The sequence below is a fragment of the Prionailurus bengalensis genome, chromosome A3 (genome assembly GCF_016509475.1).
Source record: "Prionailurus bengalensis isolate Pbe53 chromosome A3, Fcat_Pben_1.1_paternal_pri, whole genome shotgun sequence".
NCBI classification, from domain to species: Eukaryota; Metazoa; Chordata; class Mammalia; order Carnivora; family Felidae; genus Prionailurus; species Prionailurus bengalensis.
In genome coordinates, this window is record NC_057354.1 from 85,531,284 (window position 1) to 85,552,838 (window position 21,555).

Sequence of the window (21,555 nt, forward strand, 5' to 3'; positions counted from 1 at the left end):
ATTTCTGATAACTTATTGCGTAAAATCATAGTTTAACTATATCATAAACTGAGTGATTCCTAGAGCATCTTTTCCTCGAATGACCTACTTAAGAAATAAGTATCTATATTCAATACAATGTCCATTTTTGAAACATTTCCTACATTTCTAGTCAATTTTAAAAGCCTTATTTAGAAATAATACCAATCCATTTCTAATAGCTAAGTAGAACAATTTTTTAATCTGCAGGGTATCTTAAAAACCAATCAACTTGACATAACCTCCTAATTCCAGGAATGTAAACCATAATTCATCCTTCAATTTTCCTCTTAACATATTCTACTTTACTAAAATGAATTCCCATCCTGCAACTATGAAACAAGAAAATTGTACTTAAAATAATATTAAAAAACGAAATCTCATTATTTAGTATTAGATTAATAGTCTATAATTCTAATCTTAAAAATATCTATAGCTATAACCTCTCCAACTTGTTAATTCCCAAAGAGAGTAATAAAAGATGTGATTAACATCTAAACTTAGAGCAGACTGTCATTTGGAAAAAACTATGTTAACAATAACTGTACCATAGTCAAATAGATCAACCCATCACCCTTTATGGTTCTGACTAAGGTTAATGAGCACAATTTGTCATAAATTTTCTAGTAACTCTGAAAAAGTGAACAAAAAGACTACTTCTTTCATAACACTTTATAAAAGTAGAATAAAGGCTTGAGTTGTCTTCCATGGAACCTAGCATCGTATTTGGCAATGTAAATAAATGTCATTAAATATTTGTGAAATGAATAAACAACAAATGAAAATAAAACCCACTGCACTACTACCATTCAGCTCCTTATTATGTGCCAGGTAATAAGTATTTCAAATTCTACATACTAAAATGGAATATGCTCAAACTGTTTATTTCTACTAAATAAAACACTGAAAGAATTATTCACTAAGAAACTCCAACTTAACAGAATTTAAAAGTTGGATTTTCACAAACCAATAACTTGGTTAATGATTTTCTGTAACTGTATGACATTTTTCATTTAACTTTTTTCTTTATGAAATTAGAAAATATACAAAAATTCAAGTTATAAGTTCCTTTGTAATAAACAACACATATATTACACTTGGTCATAAGAACATTTATTTCTGTAATGAAGAAGTTACTTTTCAAAAAAGCTCAAAATTTGAGAGGATGAAGGTGAAAGAAGAAATGAAATAACTATAAATGTTCTTCCACTTCAAAAACTGTCTGACAACTGAGCCAAAAGACTCTGCATCTATCAGTGACTTCCTCTTCATGTGTCATAGAAAGAGTTCAACATGCTTTACAAAATCCATTACATTTTAAGACCGTTTCCAATATCTTATACCATAAATCAAGAAATCCATTTATTCAAGGTTACTTATGGAGAATTAATCACACAGAAAATTTTAACAACTTCTTTTTCAAAAATTAAAGTACTTTACTGTACTTGGCATTCCTATACATAATGATGTGGACTCAAAGACTGAAAGCATTAAGAGCATATAATTAAAGTTCAAGGACTTAGACATTAAAAAAAATTTAATACATATAATTCTCTGTGACAAATATTCCAGAAAAATAAATCAGGATATAAACACAATATAATCTCTTCTGGATTTCTCTTCCCCTTAAGTGGCATTATATAACATAGGAAGTTGTTTCAAAATACTTGTATGTACTTGGTATCACCTCAAAAACATGCAATCCAAAAATCTGAAAAAGTGAGACCAAGAGAACTATGGCCATAATGCAGAAGGAACAAAAACTCATGAATTTATTCCTAATGATTTCTAAAACCTATCTTCCTAATTTCAAGGGCAAATTTATACAAAAGAGAAAAATAAACAGTCAGCTATACAAACTTTACAGCCTTTATTGATAGGATATAGCTATTATGCCAAAATTCAGCCATCAATATACAACCTCATTTCCCATCTGAAGTTAATGAGAATATATTTTACCTTAAATGGGACATAGAGGCAAACTGCCAAGAATAAAAATATAACCTTAAAGTCTTAATTTCACACTTCAAATATCAAAAGAAAATAGTAATTCCCAAAATCATGAAAACATGAAGTAACAACATAGAAAAAAATGGACATTTAAGTCATTTCATTCTCTTAATATTATATAGTGAAAACAGATGTATTTATAACTTCAGCCTTCAGATAAGCATACTTCATAAAGTCATTATTCATTTAAAATAGACAAATGTTTACAAAAAACATTTAACTTAAATTTCATAGTTGCTTATAAAATGGTACTTGAAAGATTGACCTGTATAGGGAAATAAGAGTCTTGTCAAGAAAGATGATAAACTATAAATATAAAATATACCACAGTGTTAAAAATCTCATAGTGGTCTATAGGAAAATCAATAAAGATAACAATCTTTCTGGGGAAAAAATATTTAGCATTACAAATTTAAAATGTAAATTTTATATACGAATTCAATAAGGAATACATTTAAACCTTGTATTGCCACATAATCATCTATTTTGTGGAAAACAATAAAAATGATGTACTTTTTCAATAGGTGTACATCAAAACTAAAAGGCTAATTTTTACTTTTTCCTTTATTGGCAACTTTGGATGCATTTTTAGGTTTTGGTTCCCAAAGGGCATTTTTCACAAATCTTGAAGCTGCACCTCTGTCCAGCTTGCCGGCCTTTTTCTTGTCTGTTATTTCCTTGACTCTGTTCATGTATACTCTGATTCTTTCCTTAAAGATTAAAAAAAAGAAGAAAAGAAAGCAATAGATTTACTAAGCTGTTCACCACCACTAAGTTTTATTATACTATACCTCAGTTAAATTCAACAGATATGTATTTATTGCCTATTGAGTGGTGATAGTAAGTGCAAGTGAATAGGATAAACATGCTCCATGCTCTCCTGGAGTTCATAGTCTGGGGGGGAATAGACACTAAAAAGTCATTTCAGAAGTGTTTTGATGTTTCAAAATAGGGAGAACTAGACTAAGACATCACTACAGAGATAAACATTGAATTGTTTATGTGTGGTTATATATTTAACTTAGCATTAACCTAAATGCACATAATAACTCTTACATATCTGAAGTCTATAAAATAGAGCTCTCATATACTTGCAGCATACAAATTAAACTGGAAATTTTTCTAAACAGGAAATGGATGAAGTAGTACTTAACTATTTTTTTATTTTACTTTCTAGTATCACAATTAAAATAAGCAAAATGAAAATACAAAATCTTCTGTTCAATTTCATAGTTTTTGATCAATAAGCACACAATACTTTCTGATGAAAACTATAGTTCTAATCAGACTTTACAAGGTGAAAAACAGAATAGGTTGTGCCATATCACTTCGAATCTTCTGAGACCATTAATCAGAATAAAGGGCTATTCTATACTTTGACTGGAAAATTTAAATAAAGGGGATGAGAGCCATAAAATAGCATAGTAAATGAGTGATCACTGATGAAAAGCAAGTTTCATTAAAATAATCAAAATAGTTACAGAAATTTACACAGAAAAATGCAGACCCCTAGAATTTTTTAATTGTGAAAGGCTGACCACTCTGCTCAAAATCCTCTTATGGTTTTCTATTTCTCTCAGAGTAAAAGCCCAAGTCTTCCCAACACAGACCCACTCCAGCCTTGCCTGGAGTTATCTTCCTCAAATATCTACATAACCACTCCCTCTCTCCCTTCCAGTTGGTTCAAACGTTAATCTCGTTAACAGGCGCTGCCTTTACCATTTAAAATGGAATCCTAGTCGGTTAAGCGTCCGACTTCAGCCAGGTCAGGATCTCGCGGTCCGTGAGTTCGAGCCCCGCGTCAGGCTCTGGGCTGATGGCTCGGAGCCTGGAGCCTGTTTCAGATTCTGTGTCTCCCTCTCTCTCTGCCCCTCCCCCGTTCATGCTCTGTCTCTCTCTGTCCCAAAAATAAATAAAAAACGTTGAAAAAAAAATAAAAAAAAAAAATGGAATCCTACTCAAGCACTCCAATCCCCCTTACCCTACACTATTTTTTTTTCCCCATAAGCTACAACTTTCTAACATACTACATACCACATATATTTATTATTTGCTTATTATGTTAAATGCTTGTCTCCCTCCACTAGATAGACTGGCATCTGCTGCAAGGGCAGTGGTATTTATCAGCTTTATTTACAGAGGAATCATCTTACTTGGATATAATGCCTGGCTTCCAGTAAGCACTCAATTATTTGTTGAATAAATAAACTATTTGCAATGCCCTTCCCCATTCATGATATACATGACAAATAGATTTCCTCTCACACGCTGACTCTGTGATCAATTAGTGATGTCTGTCACAAGGTCAGGAAAGGGGAATAGGTTTATGTATGCTTTTTTATGTGCCAACTCTCGTCCAGAATATGAATGTACTCCTCCATAAAGTGGGTTCTGATGGAGAAAAAAGATAATAATTTTATCCTTTTCCAATGAAAGAATCAAGTATTAAAATACTACAAATAACTTTGTGTTAAGGAAAAATGAGGAACTTTACAAATGTAAAGTCCATATCAGAAAATTGAAAACAGATGATACATACAGTGCACCCTCCTTAAGATTTTAAAGCCAGTACCACTGGTCAAATCAAGATCTGTGCCTCATATAGTTTTACATTTTTGCTGTAAGTATTTTTCACAATTTCTACATTAAAAATAAATGTTTTTCCCCCCAAGAACTTTAAAAGAAGAACGTGTCTTACTCCCTATTTTATAAAATTAAGACAAGAGCTCTGGTTTACTCATTTTTTTTGTAAATGACCAAGTACTCTAGCAAGTTGTAAATAACATACATATCAACACCTTAAGACTTAAAAATAATAATACAGTGTCAAGTGTATTTCACATATTTATCTTGTATTTTATAAACACAAAGAATAAATGTATTAATATTCTTATTCATCAAGCCAAGTCAAGAAGGTAACCATAAGTTTGATTTCTAATTTCTTCTTTCATATTGAATGATTTAATTTTTGAAGTCAGCAAAAACTTCAAGATACTAGACCTTATATACTGTACTTATACATCTAAATGGAATACAAAGACAAACCTAGAAGATTTATTACAGGTTGTAAATATGTCACTAATGCAGAATTACTGGACAGTACACATACAACTGGTGCCAAAAAAGCTTTTAGCTTTGTTGCTGAACTGGATTCTTTACTGCTGAGAAAATGAATTAATGGAAGAATTGAAAAGGTGGGGGAGAAACTTTCCCGTCTTTGCTAGTAAATCAACTAGAATATACTTTTAAGAATTGTGTAAGAGTTTAGAAAAAAGGGGGGGGGGCAGTTGTAGAGATGAACAGGATTTCAAGAATTTATAGAATAAATAATATGGAAGTTATAAATAATTACTTGAATCTTAACGTTCTCCCATCCAGAGATTTATATAATATATGGAACACAAATTCTCTGACAAAGGCAAAGAAAAGAAAAACTAAAGACATGATGAAATCTGGCTCACTTTCATAATTAGGACTCTAAATAATTTTGTTCTCCACAACTAGTGTGATAAAGTACTATGACTCTGACTTCAGGAATACCACAACAAACAGTCAAATGAAAAGAAATCCACTGCAATCTTACCAATTCCTGCTTTACTGGATGTTCCTTAGGATTAACTCCCTGAGTTGCCAAATAAACTACAAGACAAAGATTTCATGGAACAAAATGGCATATATATTAATTGCGAGCATTAGTTAAAGAAACTCTAGTTACTCACAAAAAAGAAATATCACAAAAAAATGATAAATTAAATCTTATTTAACCTCTATGTAATATTAAATTTTATGCGGCTCATGGACATCTGATATTCTGATTTAAAAGAAATAAATATCTGACTATAAAAATTGCCATGAAGTATAACAATATATAAATTGCTAGCATTTAAAAAAGAAATCACTGGGGCGCCTGGGTGGCGCAGTCGGTTAAGTGTCCGACTTCAGCCAGGTCACGATCTCGCGGTCCGTGAGTTCGAGCCCCGCGTCAGGCTCTGGGCTGATGGCTCGGAGCCTGGAGCCTGTTTCAGATTTTGTGTCTCCCTCTCTCTCTGCCCCTCCCCCGTTCATGCTCTGTCTCTCTCTGTCCCAAAAATAAATAAAAAACGTTGAAAAAAAAATTAAAAAAAATAAAAATAAAAAATAAATCACCTTTGACATAATAATTTGCTTCATAATTAACTCCAAATTAATATACATACCCCAAAACATTGAATTTAACGTGTAAGCAGAAACTAAATCCACTTTTGCTTGTTCAAGGGGGTCCAACTATTTAATAAAAAAAGAGAGAGAGAAAAGAAGTACATACAATGAACACATCACATATTTTAAACTTTCACCAAATACAATGTATCAAAGAGATGTTTCTTTCACTTCCTATAATCCAATAACCAAATGATCTTGAAATAATTTGCAAAAAAAAAAAATTGTTAACTAGAGATTTTTGCCCACAAATTTTCACTTCGAGGTATCATTTTTAGTTAGACAAAGAATATGTATAATCCAAGAAAAATTCTTCTCAATTATTTTAATTTCAGGAGTTATGATCTGGGCTTTGTATGTCAAAAGTAATTTATCAATGTAAACACTGTACATGATGCATTTATGTATAAGAGGCAGGCTAAAATGCTTAGGCAATACCAAAGACAGAAGAAACATAATGAGATTTGTTTTAGACTGTCAAAGTCAATTTACTCTTTTTGTCCTATAGGGTTTCCAGAAACTCTGATAACATCATTGTAATACTTAAAAGGTCAAAGACAGAGTCTGTCAAAAAGAACGTTTTGAGTGCTCCTTTTTTTCTCAAAACCACGTCAAAATAAAAATATAGTTAGGAAGTATTTCCTAAAGTTGAAGTTCTGGTTTGTTTTTTCCCCTTAAAAATACCCAAACACTTGAAATAAAGGGGAAAAGGAGCACATCGCTAATCTATGTCTTCTGTATGTTTTCATAACACAGCACTGTGTTTTCTAAATTACATTTTTAAAATACCTTCTGCAACAACTCATTTCTAGAAACAGACATCATGGTCTTCAGCATCTCATCCACAGCACCAATGGAATTTTCAAATGTTGATAAATACTCATGAATTTCTACTGGGTAGTCTTCATTAATTTCTTCACCTGCCATTATGACCAACTGTAAAAAAATTAAATTCTTAGAATTCATGGGAGACAGACTGCTCTTTAGTTTACAAAAACAAAATCAATACGTCATATCACGTGTTTAAAAAGTGCTACAAGAGGTAAAACCTGAAGATAAGTAAACAAATCTTCTTAGAATATAATTCTAGAGCAACTACCTTCAAACTTCCCCTCCTCAAATTGTTTGAGGTGGGCAAGGGGAAAAGAGAACCCACCCAAGTCCACTAATGCTGTACATATTAGAGCCTCAATGTTTGTCAAGAATAAAAGACATGACCACCAAACATAGATTATCATTAATCAAAGTCCTACATTTAAAAAACTTTCTGTTGAAGTTAAAAACCAAGCAAAGCAATGAAAGTATGATGAGTATATCCTATCTCTATGGTTGCTGAAAAATCACAAAGCAAAAACATATATTTTAGCCCTTTTAAATTAAAAAAAAATTTTTTTTAATGTTTATTTTTGAGAGAGAGAGACAGACAGAGAGAGAGTGAACAGCCCAGAGGCAGAGAGACAGGCAGACACAGAATTCAAAGCAGGCTCCAGGCTCTGAGCCGTCAGCACAGAGCCTGACACGGGGGGCTCAAACCCACGAACCACGAGATCATAACCTGAGCTGAAGTCCTACACTCATCCGGATGCTCAACCGCCGGAGCCACTCAGGCACACCATAAATTTAGATGTTGATCTAGCAGCATGGTATATTAAACTAAAAAATTAGAAAACCTTGGTCTGAATTATCTTATGACTATCACTAAAATCATTTTGAAGCCTATATATATATTCTTTAAGCCTCTTTAAAATATTAATAACAAATTCACAGAGTCCATTAATCACAGCAGAAAAGAGGAAACTTCAGAGGAATAAACTATATGGTTTTCATTTAGGCCAGAGTATACCTTGACAGCCCATTCTTTTAAAATTCACATTTATATCTTAATATATAATATCTATGTGAGAAAAAACAAAATCCACATCAAGGCATTTAATATGATATCTAAGACCAAATTTCAGAAGCAATCCCAAGCCATACATATCATCTTTAGGTTTAAAAGAAGTTTATTAGCTGAAAATACCTCTTTCATATTACAAAGCTAAGTAGAACCACCAAGAATGTGTGAAAGAGCAAAACATAGCAGAATTGAAGTAAAGAGACTTGGGCTTTCTGTCTTGCTTGATTACTGACTTTGTCACCTTAGATAAATCACTGAAAAGTCTCTGGGCCTCAACTACTTCATCCATAAAATAAGACAGTTGGTCTAATGATCTGTAAAGTCCCTTATAGTTCTAAATGTTATGATGCCTATGTCACAACTTTAAAAAGTACTATTGGAATATTTAGTGACAATATATCAACATTTCTATTCAACAAGTATATTCTGCTGAGACATCTGGTTTCACTTAAAAAAAAGAAGGTGAAATCCATCTGATGATCACTACTTGTGCTGTAAAATTACACTCTAACTACTGTGCAACCAGCAATTAAACAAAGAACTGTGATAAAAGAAAACCCCACAGGAAGGAATTGTGACTTCCTATTTCAAAAAGCTAACTGAAAATTTACATTTGCCTCTGATCCCTCCCCAAAACTCTCCAAAATGCCAGAAGAAATATAAAAATAAGTCCATAGTAATATTGGAAACCAAGAAGGGCATGTATCCATGAGCAGACTTCAACAGTACAAATTTTTGTAAGCTAAAGAGCAAATGGGACCAGAGTGATAGGAAAGCAATACAAGAAGCCAGAAATCCCCTACAGAGAGAGAGAGAGAGAGAAGGACAACATAAGAATAACCCCAAGATGAAGGGCAATAAGATAAGAGCTGGGCCATGAGGGCTGAAAACAGCTAAACCAATCTCTAGATCTGTGAAAGGCTCCAGCATCTGCTGCCCAAATACAGGTGTAAGTACAAAGGATATATTGCAAATATAAAGAAGACTTATATTTCTTCTCTTTATGTAGAATTTTAAGCCAATGAATTTGAAAATCTGGCTGAAAAGAAATGTGGTGCTGAGGGAAAACAAAACCAGTTACCGAAATTAACCTAAAAGGAAGTACATAAACCAAATAGATTATTAAGAAAATGTTTAAGTCAAAGATCTACCCTTCAAAAAGGCTCCAAGCCTAGAAGATCTAGGTATTTTCTTTTAAACCTTTAAGCAACAGTTACTTCTTACAGTATTTAACTGTTTAAGAACACAAAAAAAGATGAAAAACTTAGATACCTATTTCATAACACACACAAAAATAAACTCCAGATGAATTAAAAAGGCAAACGAATAAACTTATTAAAAGATTATATAAAATATTTACATAATCCAAATGAAACACAAATGCTATGAAAGGAAATGAATGACAGACTTAACTACATAAAAACTGGAAGAAAAAAAAAATCCACATGGTAAAAGTATACCGTAAGCAAAGTTAAAAGGCAAGAAAGCGCATGGGAGAAAATATTTGCCAGAATATAAAAAAGGATTAGTTCAATTTTATAAAGAATTCCTACAAATTAAAAAAGTATCACCCATTGGACTGGCAATAATTTTAAAGATGAGCAAAGTTCAATGTTGGCAAGGGTATACAATGAAGGTGGAATATAAACTGGTACAGATTTTTTAAACATACATACCCTTTGACTCAGGAAATCCTCTTAAGAATCTAGCTTAGAGAAATTTCTGTATACATACATACAAATTTATTAAAATGCACTCCTTGAACTCTTCTCTCAATCTCTCCCACTTTCTCTTGCATCAATTTTTCCCTCTGCTCCGTCATTATCCATAAGCTTACAACATTTTATTTCTCCATCTTTGACAACAAAAGAAATATCTTGATTTCATATCCCCCTCCAGCAAAAGCCTCATTTTCCAATCCTTGAAAGAAGTGCTTATAATAACAGTTCCAACTGCTTTTAGAACAAACCCTCAAAACAGGTGCTTACACTAACAGTCCCAATTCCTCTCCTTCCATTCTTTCTTGATTCGGCCACAATCGGGCCCCGTCCTTCTCATTCAAATTGCTCTCGTCAAGGTCATCCACACAGCCACATGGTTAAATTCAACGGTCAATTCCCAGTTCTCATCACTTGACACTGTTCACTCTCTTCATTTCCTTGGCATCACATTTTCTTGATTTCCCTCCTACCTCATGGCTGCTTTCTTGGTCTCCTTTGCAGCATCCTTCTCATATCCTCAGCCTCTTATCCTTGAAATGCCCACAGGCGTCCTTGATTCTCTTTTCCTCTCTAATTTACTCACTAGGTGAGCTCAGGGCTTTAAATTGCATTAATATACTGATGACTCCCAGGTCTTTATCTCCAACCCTGACCTCCCCACTGAACTCCAAATCATATTTCCAACTGCTTACTCAATACCTCTGGTTGATGTTAATAGATTCTCAAATGTAATGTGCCCAAAGCCAAATCTTGCCTACTGTAGTGTTTCCAACTCCACCTTCCCAATTGTTCAGACCTAAAATTACAGAGTGGTCCTTGACTCTTCTCTTTCACCCTAGCTTTAAGACATATTTAGAATCCAACCACATCCTACCATTTCTATTGAGACCACCCTGATCCAAGTAAATTCAAGCCATCACTGTATCTTGCCCAGATTGTTGCAGTAGCCTCCTAAATGACCTCCTTGTTTCCATTCTGATAGTTTAGGAAATTTCCATTCAAAGGTTCACCACGCCTCATTCAATAAAAAACAAAATCTGGGGCATCTGGGTGGCAGTCAGTTGAAGGTCCAACTCGATTTCAGCTCAGGTCATGATCCCAGGGTCATGAGATTGAGCCCCACGTCGGACTCTGCACTGAGCGTGGAACCTGCTTAAAATTCTCTCTCTCTCTCCCTCTGCCCCTCTCCCCTGCTCATGTGCGGGCTCTCTCTAAAATAAAAAAGAAACAAAATTTTAAGTAAAAATTTTAAAAAATAATAAAAGACAAACTCCTTACTTACAGTGGCCTAAAAAGCCCTCTCTGCTACCTCCTCTGTGACCTCATCTCCTCATTCCACTCAGGCCATAACAGCCTCATTGCTCTTTCACGTCAGGTATGCCCCTACCTCAGGGCCTTTGTGCTTCTTCTTCCCTCCCTAGAATGCCTCTCCCCCACCAGGTGCTTCAGAGCACAATACTTCACCTTCATCAGATCTCTACTCAAAGGTCACCTGCAGGTAATCCTTTCCTGACTACCTATGTTAACAGGCACACACCCCACTCCCAGCACTCCCGATCTCCTCTGCCTCAGAGTCCTCAGTAGCATCTGACTTATTTATTCATTTACTGCCTGGCCACCTCCAAAAGAAGGGAACTACATGAGAGCAGAAATTTTTGTGTTTTTTTCACTAGCACTGCCCGACAGTCAATAAACATTTGTTGAATGAAAAATCTCTAACAAAATACTGAATACTAATCTAAATATTCATCAATAAGGAAACAGTTAAATGAATTACAGCACATCCATCCAAGAGAATATTAAAAACAAAGAAGTAAATCTTTATGTAGTAACACAAATGAGAAATGGTGAAAAAATTCATAGAACATTGTATACAAAACAATATGTATCTAACATATGCCATTTGTGTCTAAAAACCGGTATATATAAAGATATGTAGAAAAAGGTCTGGAAGTGGGAATGCAAGCTGGTGCAGCCACTCTGGAAAACAGTATGGAGGTTCCTCAAAAAATGAAAAATAGAACTACTCTATGACCCAGCAATTGCACTACTAGGCATTTATCTTGCTGTTTCGAAGGGACACATCACCCCCATGTTTATAGCAGCACTATCAACAATAGCAAAAGTATGGAAAGAGCCCAAATGTCCATCGACAGATGAATGGATAAAGAAGTTGCAGTGTATATATATAATGGAGCATTACTCAGCAATCAAAAAGAGTGAAATCTTGCCATTTGCAACTACGTGGATGAAACTGGAGGGTATTATGCTAAGCGAAATTAGTCAGAGAAAGACAAAAATCATAGGACTTCACTCATATGTGGACTTTAAGAGACAAAACAGATGAACATAAGGGAAGGGAAACAAAAATAATATAAAAACAGGGAGGAGGACAAAACAGAAGAGACTCATAAATATGGAGAACAAACTGAGGGTTACAGGAGGGGTTGTGGGAAGGGGGGATGGGCTAAATGGGTAAGGGGCACTAAGGAATCTACTCCTGAAATCATTGTTGCACTATATGCTAACTAATTTGGATGTAAATTTAAAAAAGGAAAAAATAAAATTTAAAAAAAAAAGAAAAAAAAAGAAAAAGGTCTGGAAGGAGATATACAAAAAAGAGACATTCTCTCTGAAAAGGGTCAGAGATTAGGGAATAGGATCAAAGCTGACTCATTTTTCTAACTCTTCATTCTTCATTGTTTAAATTTTGTTATTTCAAAAAGCATGTATTAAAATCGTAATAAAAATAATCATTAAATTTAAATAAAGGCATATTTTAACAAAGTGTTTTGGCTCTTAACAAATACTGCAAGTATAAAAAACACAAAAAGGCCTTTATTTAAATGTGAATGTTTTCATCCAATTTTTCTATTAGTGAATAATTTCCCTCCCTAGAATCATGATGGGGATTTTTCCTGCAATTATTCCTGGTCCCTAAGCCCCAATAAACAAGTAGTTATTTATTGTTAAAATGGGTGAGGGTGAACACTGAAAGCAAGGCAGTAAGAATAATTACCCTCATTAAATATGAACTGAACCACTTGCCTTTTCCCTAACTAAAAAATAAAGGCAAGGCCGACTACAAAATAATGGTTCTTCTATAATCAGAAATTCCCTCCAATTCATGATTTCTTCTAACATTTTACACAGACAGTTCCTGAATATTTGTTCTTTCCACAGGAAAAGTTACAAGGAGAGAACTGCAGAAACTTCCCTCTGTTCCCTTTGTTACTCAGGTCCCAGGATGACACCATGCATGTATGGTATTAGCAGCAATAGCAAACATTTGAAAATCACTGCCTAAGAGCATCTGACTTATTTATTCTTCTAAGTATACTCTAAGTATACTTCTAAGTACACTTCTAAGTATACTCACTTACTTCAGATTCAATAACTTGCCCAAAGTTGTACATGGTAAAATGCCCAAAGAAGAGAAAGAAGAAAACAACTCACCCTCCTCTGCTCCTTACTCCTTCCCAAGTTCTAAAGGTATTTCTCACCCTTCCACCTCACCTCCTCCTTCTAAAGTACCAACGGCAAAGGTGGAAGTGGAAGAGGACATGAGAAAATTTGCCTCTTTCCATCTCTAAGGTCTGGTTGGGACTAAAGCACAGAGAGAGGGGGGAACCCTCCCCTTGTAACTCCTATAGGATGTTACTGTCACTTCTTCCTCTCAGTGGTAAGGGAAACCACAGTACAGGCAAGAGAAAAGAGGGGTGCACAGCATCACACATAGAACAGAAGCCATCCCCCTATCTGCTACCCTTGATTCTCTTACTTCCGGGAGGTCAGTCCAGCCAGGAACATAGGAATCACCCCTTACCCCTTCCTCAGGTCCCAGATCCCATCAGTTTGGCCTCCTTAATGTCCTTACACCACAAGCTTTCCTCCACTTTCACTGGCTAGATCATTTCAAGAGCCTTTGAGCAATCTCCCTACTGTCAATATTTTCCACTCTCAATTTTGAGATGTTACAAAATATGATTTTTCTATGGATACTCTGATCATTGTACACCCCTGCTTAAAATCCTGCAAAAGTTCCCGATCCCCTCAGTATGGATGCCAGGCCTATTATTACATGGCCCTTGTTTGTCTAACCTCATCTTTCATCACCCTCCTCTTCCAATCCTATAGCTGCAGCCACAATGGCAGTTTTCCAGATGTGCCATGCTCATTCACTCTAACCTTTCACCTGTATGGTTCTCTGTACATTAACCGTTCTTCGCACTTAACTTTGTTCAAACCTTGCTTATTTTTGGAGGTAAGATCAGGTTTTACTTCAGCCAGTGAAGATTTCTCTGAGTGCCACCCTCCCATTCTCTCTGGAGAAACACAACTACAAGCTGTCATGTCACCTAAAACACTATTTGGTGATGTCTGTTGATGTACTTGACTTCCCTTTGACTACAAGCTCCTTGAAGGGGCTGTGTCATACTGCTGTTGTATCACCAGTGGCTGACACACAGAATGACTATGTCATGATCTGCCCAGGACAATCCCAGTTTATACCTGTTGTTTCAGTCTGCCATCTGCCCAGCTCTCCATTTCTCTTCCACAAGTGCCAGTTTGAACAATAAGTCATATGGTCACCCTAAAAAAAGTAGATTCTCTGACCCTTACCACCACTCCCCACCCCATTTTCTTAGAGAACAGGAATCAGGGGAGTTGCTCCTGGTACCAGCCAGAGCTCACCTAGAGCAGTAGAACCAATAGGAGATATATATAAAGAGATTTATTGCAAGTAACAGGTTTGTACAACTGTGGGAGCTGGCTAACTAATTCCAAACTCTGCAGGGCAGGCCATCAAGGAAGGGCATACTGGAACTCCTGGCTACAAGAGGAAGCTGCTGTCCACAGGTGGAACTTCTGTTTTGTCAGGGAATCCTTAACTCTGCTCCTAAAGCCTTTTAACTGATTGAATCAAACCCACTCAGCTTATCTAGAATATTCTAACTTAAAGTCAACTGATTTCTGGATTTTAATCACATCTACAAATACTTTTACAGCAACATCCAGGTTGGTATTGGACTGAATATCTGGGGGCTGCAGTCTCACTAAGCTGTCACATCAAAAAGACAATCACACTCCTTCCAGCCTCCAGAACTATAGCAGAAAAGGTACATTCTTAGCATTACAAGCTGTTGTTCTGACAGAATTTCCCCACAAGTCTTGTTATTCCTGACCGTAGATTCCCAAGTAATAAAACTAGACTTCAAATTCCAGCTAACAAATGTGAAGGAATGACAAATTACAAAAAAATCTATCATCATTTTGCAACCCCTATTGAAATTATAGATACAGGCAACAATCACTGACAGATAAAGGGGTGAGGGGCAAGTTTACAATGGAGGGGTGAGACTGTCACTAATTTCTTTTTTAACGTTTATTTATTTTTGAGACAGAGAGAAACAGAGTGCAAGCAGGGGAGAGGCAGAGAGAGAAGAGAGGGAGACATAGAATCTGAAGCAGGCTCCAGGCTCTGATCTGTCAGTACAGAGCCCAACGCAGGGCTCAAACTCACTAACTGTGAGATCATGACCTGACCCGAAGTTGGACGCTTAACCAACTGAGCCACCCACAGGCCCCGAGACTGTCACTACTTAAACCCAGGGATCAATCTTCACATCACTGAAAGTAGGACACAAACAAATTATGAATCTCCTGATGTTAAGCAATGTGATGTACACAGCACCATCTCTGTAGCATGACCAACATCCCCAAACAAAGTTGAATCTGAACCTAATTGAGCCCTTAAAGCTAACTTCCATTTCACAGGAAATACAGAGGATAGAGAAACAAGTTAACAACATCACAAGAAAGCAAACAGACAAATCTAGAATAAGAAATACTCTACTGGACAATTGACCTGGTTTCTGTAACAAATAAATGGGATGAAGAAAAACTAAGAAAGGGGAGAGGAGGTAGAGGAAGAAGAGATTAAAGAGATCTGGGAGAGCTAACAACCAAATGGAATATGTAGACCTTGTTTGGATCTTGATTCAAATCATGTGTAAAAAGATTATTTTTGAGACAAAGAAATCTGAACATGGATCAGGTGTTAGATGACACTAACAGATCATTGATAATTTTGCTATGAAATTAGAAATGAGCTATCAGGTGAATTCAGCCTGGGTGGCACAGTCGGTTAAGCCTCCGACTCTTGATTTCAGCTCAGGTCATGATCTCACAGTTTGTGGGATTAAGCCCTGCACTGGGCTCTTCACTCGCGGCACAGAGCCTGCTTGGGATTCTCTCCCTCTCTCTCTCTCTCTTCCTCTCTCTCAAAATAAACAAATACACAGCTATGCAAATGGCATTATAGTTATATTAGACAATATCCTTATTTAAGGGTGCATACTTAAGTACATAGGGGTAAAATTACAAGACATCTTGAATTTGCATTTTAAAAAAAGCTAGCCTTCATGAGTTAATTATACTTTGAGAGTCAAGATAAGAACCTATGTACATTATTTCTATAGTGAAATTAGATAGCTAACTCACAAATTAACATTTAGAATATAACTCAGTTCATAAATTTAAAAACACCTAAATAGAAAGTACGGTCTAGAATACTTAAGCAGCTCTACTATATCTCATTTCAATTCCAAATGTAATTGGGGGTAATGGGAAGCTAGGTCACTGGGTGTGCTCACCAGATCTGTGATAGTTGTTGAACAAAGCTTATAAAAACAAAACAGACCCTGTGGCCTCAAATGAGGTGTTTATTACTGACATTTCCAACAAAGGCTGACATTCCAGAGTGTCTAATTATTTCAATAATGTCACAAATTTCCTTCTAAAAAAAATCCTGATGCTGTATACTTTATCTGCCTCTCCTAAAAATGAATGCATGCAAAAATGAATAAATAAACAAAGCATCAAATCAAGTCTAAAGTCATATATAAAACTAGGGAAAATATTTGCAACAAAGATAGATAAAAAGGAACCTCTACAAATCAACTTAACAACAAAAAGAATACTTGTAATCCAAATGAAAAATGAACAAAGAAAATCAGCAGTTCACATATAAAGGAATCCAGATGACCAATAAACATAAAGAAAGCTACTTAATCTTATAATTAAAGAAACATAAATCGCTAAAACAAAATGCCACTTTTCATCTGTCAAACAAGCAAAAATTAAGAAGATTGATAGTATCTAATATGGGCAAAGGTGAGGAGAACCAGCCTCTCATTCACTATTAACTGGAGTGTAAATTGAGCATGGGGGGTGGCAGGAATTTGGCAATGTGCTTCAAAATTATGTATGTACAAATTATTTGACCCAGCAGTTTTACTTCCCAAAGAGTACATTTTCCCAAAGATAATGTTCAAGGACATCTACTGCAACACTCTAAAATACTGACACTTTAAAGCAGGGAACACTCTACATGCCCATCAACAAGAACTGGTTAAATAAATTATGATCTATTCATTCAATAAAATACTCTGATGCCATGAAAAGGTATAAAGTAGAGCTCGGATTCCTAAGATATATTAAGTCAACAAAAACGGAACAGCACATATAATACACTCATTTGTTTTTAAGAAAAAAGATACATGAGTATGGAGGCATACTTGTATATCCATGTAAATTTCTTAAAAAAGAAGCTGTTAACTGTGGCTACTCCTGGGAAACCAAAAAGCAGGAAGGTAGGGAGCACATTTTATGTTATACTCTCAGAATTATTATTTTCAAACAATAATATACATATTATAACAATTATCTGTATTTACATATAAGTTTTTCAATTCTTTGAAATTTACTTCATCCAGAAATATACCAGATAAAAATGTCATTTCCCCAACTTAGCAGCTAAAATCAAACCTACATTTTTTAGCTCTATTATATTCAAAGAACCATATGAATAGATTCCCTTCTGTACACATAAATTTTCTAGCCACCATGAGGCCATTTTCTCCCTCTTCTCACATTACAAAAACCTTTCTGGATGTGTGCTATCCCTAGAACTCCTAGAATTGCAAGGACTCCCAGCCACCATGATTTTTTTCCTGCTTAACTCCGCTCCCTCACCCCTCATATCCACTAGGTACAGTCTCACAGCATCCTTCTTTCTCCTTATCATTGTTGTAATTTCATATTTCTGCAATTATTTGATTAATGTCCATCATCCACACTGGACTGTAAGCTTCATACAGGGAAGTCTTTACTCAGAATCAATCCTTAGTGCCTGGCATGTAGTAAATGTTCAGTGAAAATTACTCATTTACATGGCATCGTAGATTCCGTGCTAAGATAAGGATAAATAAAGGAATTGTCAGTCAACTGAGAGAAGACCTGGTTGGGGTTTTGTGAATTTCTTTAGCAGCGTTCAGTAGGCCTAGAGCAAGAACAATTACCAAGAATGCAGGAATTGGCTAACGGACACAAAGGAAAGGACTTGCAAAAGTATCTTTAAAACAGCAGCCTGGGAGGTATGGCCTTGAAGGGAAAGAAGTAAAGCCTTTCCCTCTGCTCTGAATACCTGTCCTTATACTCCATCCCCTGTATTCTGAGCCCAGTGAAACACTAATTCTTTAAACCAACATCAAATGCCCTCTCCTCTATAAAGGAGTAATTTCGTCTCCTTCTTTTCTCCTTCTTCTTTACTCTCATGGTTCTCCAGACTTAGTTATCATATATCCATCAATCATACACATTTTCATGTATCTTGATAAATTCAAAGATCAAGATTCAAATGACCCATCCATTCATTACATTTGACAAAAACGAACACACTACTCGGCCCTGAATCCCACAACACTAGATTCTCAAAACTGTCCCTGCTCCTCAGTAGCTATTCATTTTGTCTCCTTTGCTAGTTCTTCATCTCCCCAAACCTAAAAAGGCTAAAATGCCTAAGGACTCAGGTCTTGTACTACGTTCTTTTCTGTTTATATTCACTCCTTTGGTGATTATCTCCAGTCTCCCAATTTTAAATACCATCTGTTTGCTGACAACTCCCAAATGTTCTTTTCTAGCAATGATCTACTCCCACTGAACTCCAGACTTGGTAGACTCAACATCTCAACTTGGATGACTAATAGACATCTCAAACATAGTATGTCATAACTGAACTCCTAATCTTCCCCCACAAGCCTGCTCCTCCCATAGTTTTTCACTTCTTAGTTAATGGCTATTCCACCCTTCTAGTTGTTCAAGTCCCATACCCTGACAATTATCTTACTCTTACAACCCACATTTAATCCATAAACAAATCTGTTAGCTTTACCTACAAAATTGAACTGCTACTCACCATATTCATTTCTTTCCACCCTATGAGATTATGAAGCTGCTATAATCTCATGTGAATTATTACAACACCTTCCTAATTAGTCTCCTGGCTTTTGCCTATGCCACTCTTCAACAATCTGTTCTTAACACAGCAGCCAGAGTGATCCTGTTAAAAACCTAAATCAGATCATGTCACTCCTCTGCTCAAAACATTCCACTGGTTATGTATCCTCTGTGCTATTCCTTCAAGGTGGGATTCATGTTGCATGACATTTGCATCTGCATGTGACTAACAATGTCTTGACACATATTAGGTACTTCGTAACTATCTGTTAACTGTCTAAAACCAATGAAAGTAAACTGGAGACAAATTTTGGAAAATCTTAATATCAGATTAGAATTTATACTTAAAGATATTAGGAAGTCACCACATGAATCCAAAAGAAAAATGTACCATAATGTACATTCTAGGACTATTTCCATTCCTATGCTAAGCAGAGTTACATACAATTATGAACTAAGCCAGAAAAAAATCCAATTTATAATTTTTTTGGCACTAGAGGACATCTGCAGATGTCACACCAGAATTCTATTACCATAATGACCTTTTTGCACTGCATTTTCTTAGAAAATAACGGTGAAACATATATAGAATAATCCGTCAATAATATCACTCCTTTGGCAGACAACCCATGTTAGTACCACCTATAATTTTCCTTCAAACTTACAGTAAAATCCCTGAGAAAAGATTAACTTTTTCTTTTTAAAGGTGTTAACCTCTAAAAAACAAATTTAGGGGCGCCTGAGTGGCTCAGTTGGTTAAGCGTCAGACTCTTGATTTCAGCTCAGGTGATGATCTCATGCATGGTTCCTGAGTTTGAGCCACGCATCAGGCTCTGCACTGACAGTGCACGGGAGCCTGCTTGTTACTCAGTCTCCCTCTCTCTCTCTACCCCTCCCCAGCTTGCTCTCTATCTCTCTCTCAAAATAAATAACTTTAAAAAAACTTATCCCAAAGCCCGATAACAGAAAAAGATAGAAATTACAAAAGGTTGCTCAAGATTGAGATGAATAATTACATCAGATTGTAATGAATTTACTTCGATTATTTAATGTTAATGTTTAACTCAAAATATTTTCAAATTTATAGATATGAAGCAGCAAAACTACCTTCCAAAACCACGGAATTTGCTTATTACAATATTACCATCTCTAAAAGAGTAACGGTATATAGGGCTATTGTGAAAGTTAAATGAATAATATTGGTAAAGCTATTAGAACAGTGCATGGTTCAGTTATCACTAGTAGCTAGTAGTAGTAGTTATTATTTTACTAAAGTGAAAATGATCAAATACCCTAATCCAATGTGGACTATTCAAAGCCAAACTTGAAGGGCCAACTGTTTGGAAACAGTAGCTGAGATAACACATATAAAGAACCATCTAAAAACTAAAAGCAGTTATGAAAAACTGTATCACCTCTGTACTGTGATACATACAACATAGCTATTGGAGAGAGCTATAACATTCTATAGCATTTTGGAAAACCACTGTTCACACTGTCATTATTTTATCTTTCAACAAAACAATGAGTTCTGGCATTTCCACCCATCACAAACAGTTCTCTCCATTTCAATAGTTGTCGGATTTTTTTTTCGGATCCAACATTTTTGGAACCAATGTCAACATACAATTACTTCTCACTTCAGTATATTATCAGACAGTCCAAAGAGGTTAATAAGCGGGACACATACATCTTCATCAAGCAAAAACTGAACTGCGGTCAACACACAGGAAGACATTAAAGATAATTTTAAGCAGAAGTTTGAATCGCACCCAACCTTCTTCCTGAGGCATAAAGGAAAACTTTCTTGAGTACCCACTCTGGATTTCACCTTTAAATCGAGATTAGCCTACCGACTCAAGTGGGCTAATACTGCAGCGGCAGGCAGTTGGTGATCATATATGTGAATGAAAAATGTGGGTAACACAGTAAAGTTACTCCTCTACACTTCCCACTTTGGCCTTCCTCCCTAAACAAGATTTGACGGCAGCTTTAAATTGTTAAGTTATTTAATTTCTCCTTCGCCTTCCAATATTTGATAGGAGGAGCTGAGAAGAAAAAAGTAAAGGCCAGATCAAGAGGGAGAAGTAAGGGTCCAAGGTTAGCCAAAGCCAGCAAGCAGCCGCAGGGCAAGCCCAAGTGGAGGGCCTGAAGCAATGCTGCCCCCAACGCTCGGGTGTGAGGGAACGCATTCACGAAGGCTACGCAGCTCGACCCGCTCCTCACAGTCAGCCAGGAGAAGAAAGGGGGACTCCTAGAAGAAGCGAACTTTTGCAGAAACACGAGACAAACTCAACCCCCAGCTGCGAATAATACCTCGCTGGCCTTCTACTCCGGTCTCCGGGAAAAGCAGTCGGGCAGTGGTGACGTCAATGAGGCGCCGGCTCTATCCCGGGCGCCAGCGGCGCTCTT

General features: G+C 35.9%; 1 protein-coding gene across 2 annotated transcripts; it reads right to left on the reverse strand.

Moving 5' to 3' along the window:
• Positions 1-1,109: 1,109 nt before the first annotated feature.
• C1D (C1D nuclear receptor corepressor) lies at positions 1,110-21,531 on the reverse strand. 2 transcript variants are annotated; one of them, XM_043603533.1, is made up of 5 exons: positions 21,460-21,531; positions 7,015-7,161; positions 6,225-6,291; positions 5,612-5,667; positions 1,110-2,738 (listed from the first exon to the last, which is right to left on the reverse strand). In XM_043603533.1, exons 2-5 carry the CDS (start codon positions 7,150-7,152, stop codon positions 2,574-2,576), a joined length of 426 nt encoding a protein of 141 aa, XP_043459468.1. In that variant the 5' UTR covers positions 7,153-7,161; positions 21,460-21,531; the 3' UTR covers positions 1,110-2,573. The 2 variants fall into 2 exon arrangements, with proteins under 2 accessions (XP_043459468.1, XP_043459469.1); XM_043603534.1 differs by lacking the exon at positions 21,460-21,531 and adding an exon at positions 10,890-10,918.
• Between the last annotated feature and the right edge of the window lie 24 nt (positions 21,532-21,555).

Bases quoted from the DNA above. Each gene is read 5' to 3' on its own strand.
- C1D (XM_043603533.1), bottom strand. From the start codon at position 7,152: ATGGCAGGTGAAGAAATTAATGAAGACTACCCAGTAGAAATTCATGAG. The intron at 5,668-6,224 runs GTATGTATATTA...TTTGTCTTGTAG, and splicing joins GTTAAATTCAATGTTTTGGG to TTTATTTGGCAACTCAGGGA. The intron at 2,739-5,611 runs GTAAGATTGCAG...TTAATCTTTAAG, and splicing joins ATCCAGTAAAGCAGGAATTG to GAAAGAATCAGAGTATACAT.